A 7,960-nucleotide genomic window follows, 5' to 3' on the forward strand; every position below is an offset into this window, starting at 1 on the left:
AAGTAGGTCTTCGATTGAAAGCGAATACTCAAAACCTAAACACAATAATTTTACGAAACATACTGTCCCTTTTCTATGACTAAATTTTGTCATGATATATCCCTCCTTAAAATAGACACTATTCAATGTTGTCCACCATTCAAATTTGTGTAGTTTGACTAATTTAAATTTCAAAGTGCTATATGCAACCAAGAACCATAAATAAAAATTAGAGGGAGGAAGGCCAGTTTAAGTGCGGAAAGAATAAAGTCCTCCAAAAAAATTCAAACTCATGTCAATAGCAAGCATAACCTCCCAAAATTTTGGGCTCTTTTTTTTTTAGCAAAAAAAAAAATCCATTTTCAATGCACTTCTCAAATGATTGGCTCAATCTAAAATACAAATATAATGTACAATAATAAGCTTATAAATTGTGGACAACTCCCACTGTTCAATTCGAAGATTCAACTTAAATCAATCAATTGGTAGGACAACCCAAGAAAAATCAAAGAATTAACACTACTTGTTTTATGACTTTGAGGAAAGAAAATATATTGATGAGTAGATAATGGCGACGATGAGAGAATAAAACTTTATAGGAAAAAAATAATATGAATAAATTACTTGTGTATGCTTTGAAGCTACTACCATCTCTATCAAAATTTTGAGGAGAAAAATAGAATGAAATATATTAATAAAAATAATATATAAATTTTATTATTGATGCAACGATTTCTCTAATGTTAAACTGAAAAAATAATATTCACTCTCACAACAACTCAAAACGTTTACTTAATATATATTATATCATCCATACCATCCAGCCACCACTTCCATTCCAGGTGATCATCTCTAACCACCCTCTGAAATTTTTTGGTTGCCTATGTTTCCTGCCTAACATAAAATTCTGCTCTCCACCATTAAACAAAACTTGACAACTTCACAGATAATTCTTGTCACATTTAGAGATCTCAAACCAACCATTTTCATTGTAGAAACCAAAATACACACTCAGTAGTTCCACCACTAAAACTATACAACAAACTGAGCTATAGCAAATCTAGGTAACACAAAATCTCATAAAGGATTTAAATGTATATTCCAAGAGGAAAAAAACAACAAAATTTTAATACAAATAGTTAGAGTCTACCTTTTAATTTGGAGTATGTAAATGTTTTCTTAAAAAATATAATCATATGAAACTTGAAAGCAAGTTCAAAGAATAGGTGCAGTACATAAAAGCCAGTCATTCATTTATGTTGGAGAAAAAAAAATCCATTCTAGTTCAATTGAAAAAGCATTAAAAAAAATGACAGTCATGTTTTTACATCACACAAAAAATAACATTGAGAAATAAGGCCAACAAATACATCTCAACCTTATTAAATCAACAACACAGCATCACATTCCCTACTTATCTTCCTGCTTACCACTCTCCATGTATTATGACTTCTAGAACAACAACAAAAAGTCACTTACAAATTTTATCAAACAGCTTGTGTACATGTAAGAAAAACAACACTTAATGAAAAGAAAGAATTTTAAAAAGAAAAGAGAGTACCATGTTGTAGCAACACCAGCATCAATATAACCAAGGCCTGTGCAAGCTCCTTTGTGCCTAAAAATTGAAAACATAACTCCAAATTAAAAGGTACTATGACACCTCATAAACAGGCAAGAAGTCAAAAGATTAAAAATCTGTAATATGCCTTTTGATTTTGCATAATGATAAAGGTATTCGTTAAAGCTTGCTATTTGTTAAGTCTCTCTCAACCCTCTCTCTGAATCTCTACCTCAAATTTATAATATCTAATACCATGCCCATCTTGCATAATCATATATAAATGAGTTATATAACTCTCAAAAAACTATACTAACCAACCCTGACCTTCAAAAAAAATTCCCACAGAATCCAAAATAGTGGTAGCCCCAACATAACATTCCGTAGGCTATCATATAAGACAACCCAGAGATTATAATAATTTATAAAAAGGGAAAACCAATGTAAATGAAGACGACAATAACACTATATATCAAACCATAGCCTTCTGTAAATTCTTGTAGCAGAATTCTTTTAAACAGAGAACAAAAGACATATTACAAATGAATCTAAGAACAAACACCTGAGCATTCCAAACTTGTTCAAGAAATACCACAATGAATTGGCAAAGAAGAATCAGAGAACAAACACCTGAGAATTCTATTAAACACATGTTCAGCAATCTCAAACTATACTAACCAACCCCAACCTTCAAAAAAAATTTCCACGGAATCCAAAATAGTGGCAACCCCAACATAACATTCCATAGGCTATCATATAATAAGGCCCAGAGGTTATAATAATTTATAAAAAGGGAAAACCAATGTAAATAAAGACGACAGTAACACTATATATCAAACCAAAACAAACCCAAAATTGAAATCAAATAGAAGAATCCCAGGAAATAAAAATCCAATAAAAATTGCATAACCAAAAAAAGGGAAAAAGAAAATCCAAACAAATGTAAAATGAAGATGAGAAAAACACTATATATCAACTAAAACAAACCCAGAATTAAAACCAAATAGAAGAATCCCAAGAAACCAAAAATCCAATAAAAATTGCATACAAAAAAAAGGGAAAAAGAAAATCTAACTACAAAAATTTCATGATTCTTCTTTGCCATAGATTTGACAACAAAGGAAGAAGAAGAAAACGTGGAAATCTGCAAAGAAAAAAAAAAAAAAAAAAACTTAAATCCAAAGCAACCCACAACCATAAACCAACAAAATTCCATGAAAATAAAAACAAAAAAACTTAAATCCCCACAGCCACAAACTAACAAAATTCCATGAACAATTGAAGCGGATAGAGAGAGAGCAATATATAGAAATTAAGGAGAGTAAAAAACATGTTTTAATTAACTCAAAATAAAACATGATGGGCTGGATTGAGCGACAATGGAGAGGCAAAGAGAAATCTATGTAGTGGCGGTGGTCCATGGTGACAGCGGCAGCGGCAGGATTTGAGTTTAGGGGTTAGCATATATTAGAAAACAGAGAGGTTGTGGGGTTAAATGTGAAGACTGAAGACTGAAGAGGGAGTTGTATACTTGTATTAGGGTTCTAAATTGATAATTCTTATATAATAATAAAACATTAAAAAGAATTTTTTTTTTTTTTAAAGGTGACGTAAAAGCTGATGGAGGAGTTGTATTATTGTATACTAATGGGGAGTTAAATTGATAAATTCTAATATAATAAAACATTAAAAAGAATTAAAAATACAAAAAAAAAGTGACGTGGAAAATTGTAGAGTTAGCAGAGGCTTCGGTTTTATATATATATATATATATTAATATATATAGATTATTTTGTCCTCCATTCATAAAATTTTAGTTCCACCCCTACTCATGAGGTATGATTCCTAGTGTTATACACCAGTCATTGGGATGAAAGATTACTCCACATCCTCTAGGATGTGCTCTCGTCTCAATGGGAGGAAAAGAAAAATATAAAAATATTCTATTCTAGCAAATTATCCTTATATATATGGAATCTATGCCTGTTTATTTCGGAAGCCAAAACAAACCAGTCACCCCTAGTTCTTTAATATATCGAGATCTATAAATCTTTATCAGGTTGTTAGCTTTGTAGATTTGAAATTTGTGTTTTTAACACACGATTTTAATTCAAAAAGTAAGTATAATAGTGTGTATAATAAATACTATTTCTGTCCAACTGGTTTAGAACTTGAAAGTCTCGAAGTACTTATGCTTATTGCTTGATGTCAATGAAATGTTCTTCAAAGTCAGACAACCTATGGAACACTTAATTTATATTTTCAAACATGCACCTTCCTCGGAACTACAACTCCCTCCCATTTTCTATTCATGTGGCTAAGATTGTTTTATACTAATAGAAAATTTTCCCTTGACTGTCATTGTTAAAAACGATGACATATCAACATCCCGTAGTTACATAACAAATACCGTGGAATAATATAAGAAATAAAAGTCCAATTGGATGCAAATCACAATTGTAGCCCACTAGCCCCTGGATTAGCTATCATTGAATATTTGCTTTCATAGGCCAATAATACATTTTTTTTATTTTTTTACAATGCACTCCACAAATTGGCAGACGTTGAATTTAAAACAATGATTGACTTGATGTTGGCCTAGGAGCTCTAATAAGAAAATGGTCATCGATTAAATTTGAAGAGACTCCAAGTATCCAAGAATGGTTTTAAATTTTTCAGTTCTAGCCTAAGGTGTAACCCAAAAAAAAAAAAAAATTGAACTTCAGCTACTATATATAGATAGCTAGAGATATTTCCGATTTCCATTATTTCGTAGCAAAACACTCAGAAAGTGAAATATGGTTCAATTCCATATTGTTCCAAAAGTCTTTCAATTGCATATGCTCTTTGTCTTCCTTGCCCTCTTATGGGATCTGGCCTATGCTGACCCTCCATATCCCAATTGTTCAAACACTGGTAACTATACAGTTACTAGTTCATTTCAGAATAATCTTAACAATATCCTCCTTTCTTTATCCTCGAATGCTTCCATTTCCAAATTCTACAATACCTCCACTGGCAATGACACAGATAGAGTTTATGGTCTCTACATGTGCCTCGACTATGTTACAAACGAAAGCTGTCACGACTGCATAACTACGGCTTCACAAGATATCTCGAAGCTTTGTCCAAGCACAACAGAAGCGGTGGTGTGGGAGGAGATATGTCAATTGCGCTACTCCAAAAAAAGTTTCTTTGGCATATTAGATGTCACAGGAAATATTCCCTTAGATAACCAGAAGAATAATTCACAACCAGAAGTGTTCAAATCTATTGTGAACGTGACCTTGAATACGCTTGCTTATCAGGCAGCTTTCAATCTTTCAGCTAACATGTATGCTACCGGAGAAGCAGCCTTTCAAGACAAAACAATCTATGCTTTAGTACAGTGCACTAGAGACCTGTCTGCCATTGACTGTAATTTATGCCTTCAGAGTGCTACAGCAGATATTTTGAGGGTCTACTATTACTCCGTTGGTGCAAGACTTCTCAGTCGTAGTTGCTTCTTGAGATATGAATTGTATTCCTTTTATGAAGGCACATCTAACTCTCCTGGTTCTTCACAAATGGGAGGTAAGTATTTGCAAAAAATAAAACCAATTTTGATTTTATAATATTCACAAATGACAATCAATAACTAGCTGCAAATGATTACTTTCAAATGCAGGTGGTCAAATGAAATTGTGGATGATTGTAGTTGTTACTGTTGTATCAGCATGCTTGGTGATAGTCCTTCTGGGTTCCTATGTTTACTGTCGTATGATGAATAAAATGGGTAAGAAAAACATGTAATTATATACATTTAGAATAAATCATAGTTTTGGTGCCTGAAATTTGGAAAGGGTTCGATTTTGGTACAAAATATTTGGATTTGGCCCCAAAATTTTTACAAAAGGTAACAATTTTGTCCCATGTCCATGGGCTCCATTTAATTTCAGTCTCTTAATTAACATTTGGTTAGTTCAACTTTGTCACTAAATATGGGATTGATTTGATTATAGTCCTTTAAATACGTGATTGATTTGACATGATCTTTTAAAAATATTGGGTATCCTATATCCCATTAGTCACCCAAATTGAAAAGTAGATGAAATGACCAGATTTTTCCCCTTATGAAATTTTTGGGACCAAATTTGATTGTTTTAGATTTAAGAGGTCAAAATCAAACCTACACCAAATTTCAAGGACCGAAATATGTAACTCATATATATATATATATATATATATAGCTCAATAATTTTCTACTTTTTCTTTTATCTTATGATACTGCCATTCAATTCAGGCAAGAAGAAAATTTTAGAACATGGAATAATTCAAAACATTGGTAGTTCCAGTAACTTAGACATCCATCACCTGCATTTTCAAGGAAGATATGAATCGAAATCTCAGGAGTTCCCCTATTTTAATTTGGCATCTTTGCAAGCAGCTACCAACAACTTTGGTGATTCAAATAAGCTTGGGCAAGGTGGCTTTGGTCCTGTTTACAAGGTTATAGCATTTCTTAGGGCTCATTTAGAAAAGTTTATTTTCAACTTATTGACTTATGTACAATTTTTAAAGCTTTATTTTTATAGATACAATTGTATTTTTGTCTCCTTTTTTTTAAGCATGATCTAAGTCAATAAAAATAATCTCTCTTAAACTAGCACTAAACAAAGAAATACCAATGATGATTATAATAAAAGGGAAAAGTCCATCCTTGATTTCTAATTTTACAATTTGAAGAATTATCCATTTCACTTTTATGTTAACTAGTTGAAACAACCAATGATCTTTTGTAGGGCATACTAAGTGGTGGAAAGGTAGTAGCAATTAAGAGGCTCTCATGCTACTCTGAGCAGGGTTTAGAGGAATTCACAAATGAAGTTCTACTAATAATGAAACTTCAACACAAAAATCTTGTCAGGCTTCTAGGGTTTTGCATAGATGGAGAGGAAAAGCTACTTGTCTATGAATTCATGCCCAACAGTAGCCTAGATGTCATTCTCTTTGGTTTGTTAATTTCCTCGCAACTTTTTATTTTCTTAGCTCTTGAATTGACTTTGTACATATTCAGGAATAACTACTAAATACATTTCATTAACTTCAATAATGACTTCTTTGAAGCTATTGATTTTCTTTTGACTTTTGATGGTTAAGATCCAAGGAATCATGCAAAACTCAATTGGAGCAGACGTCTTAATATAATAACTGGAATTGCACGTGGAATTCTTTATCTTCATGAGGATTCTCGACTTAGAATTATTCATAGGGACCTAAAAGCTAGTAATGTATTGTTGGACTATGAAATGAACCCTAAGATCTCAGACTTTGGAATGGCAAGGATCTTTGCAGGAAATGAAGGCGCAACTAATACTACTACAATAGTGGGGACATAGTAAGTACATTTAAAAAAAAAAAAAATTTCAATTACATTCCTTAGAGTCGTTAGATGCTTAAAAATGATGTACTCTTTTTGAAAGAAATTCATACTATGCCATATAGTAAATGAATGAAGGAGCTGAAAAGATTAGAGTTATAGGTATTAATCATGAAGAATAAAAATGTTTTACTAATTATTTCTTCTCTATATTTTGTATAGTGGATACATGGCTCCAGAATATGCTATGGGAGGAATATATTCTATTAAGTCTGACGTGTTTAGTTTTGGAGTACTCTTGCTTGAGATCATATCTGGGAAGGGAAATGCTGGCTTCCATCAATCAAAATGTGCTTCTAGCCTCCTAGCATATGTAAGTTTATTTGTCTTAAGTCAAGACCATACTTCTGAGGTTAACATTGCAGTAAAAAATGATCTATAAACGCATTGAATCATGGTGCAGGCATGGAAACTATGGAATGAAGGAAAGGCATTGGAGCTAATGGATCCTTTATTGATTGACTCGTTCAATAGAGATGAATTTCTAAGATACGTACATATTGGACTTTTGTGTGTTCAAGAAGATGCATCTGATAGGCCAACAATGTCAGTTGTGGTTGTAATGTTGAAAAGTGAAACTGTGAGTCTTAGCCCACCTGAACGGCCTGCCTTTTCGATGGGTAGATTCACTGATAACAACGAAACTGATCCTAATTGTCTCTCTGTTTCCGGCTTATCTATTTCCAGTATTAGGCCACGGTGAAGGATCCATAAATGGATTTGAAACTTCATTAATGTCTTATATGATTATATCATTCGTGTGTGCTGTACAGAAACAAATGTCTGTATTCGCTTGTAATTTACAATTGACCTTATAATGCATGTCATTATAAATGTATCCTATATTCCCCATGTCATGTGACATCGTTTGAAAAATGTTAATAACTTTTAACATTCTAGCAGCACTTGCATGTGGCATCAGTAATTGTATAATAGAAAAAGTAACTCATTTTAGCGCACCAAACTCAAAATTTGCCTACATCATGCCATGTAAAATTGTG

The 7,960-nt window shown here is 32.4% G+C and overlaps 1 protein-coding gene across 1 annotated transcript; it reads left to right on the forward strand.

Annotated features, from left to right (window-relative positions):
- The first annotated feature begins 4,338 nt into the window (after positions 1-4,338).
- LOC115956747 (cysteine-rich receptor-like protein kinase 10) lies at positions 4,339-7,662 on the forward strand. Its single transcript, XM_031075044.1, has 7 exons — positions 4,339-5,113; positions 5,208-5,315; positions 5,823-6,028; positions 6,322-6,532; positions 6,680-6,917; positions 7,122-7,272; positions 7,363-7,662. Exons 1-7 carry the CDS (start codon positions 4,339-4,341, stop codon positions 7,660-7,662), a joined length of 1,989 nt encoding a protein of 662 aa, XP_030930904.1.
- Positions 7,663-7,960: the final 298 nt, after the last annotated feature.

The sequence above is a fragment of the Quercus lobata genome, chromosome 8, assembly GCF_001633185.2.
Source record: "Quercus lobata isolate SW786 chromosome 8, ValleyOak3.0 Primary Assembly, whole genome shotgun sequence".
Classification (NCBI taxonomy): Eukaryota; Viridiplantae; Streptophyta; class Magnoliopsida; order Fagales; family Fagaceae; genus Quercus; species Quercus lobata.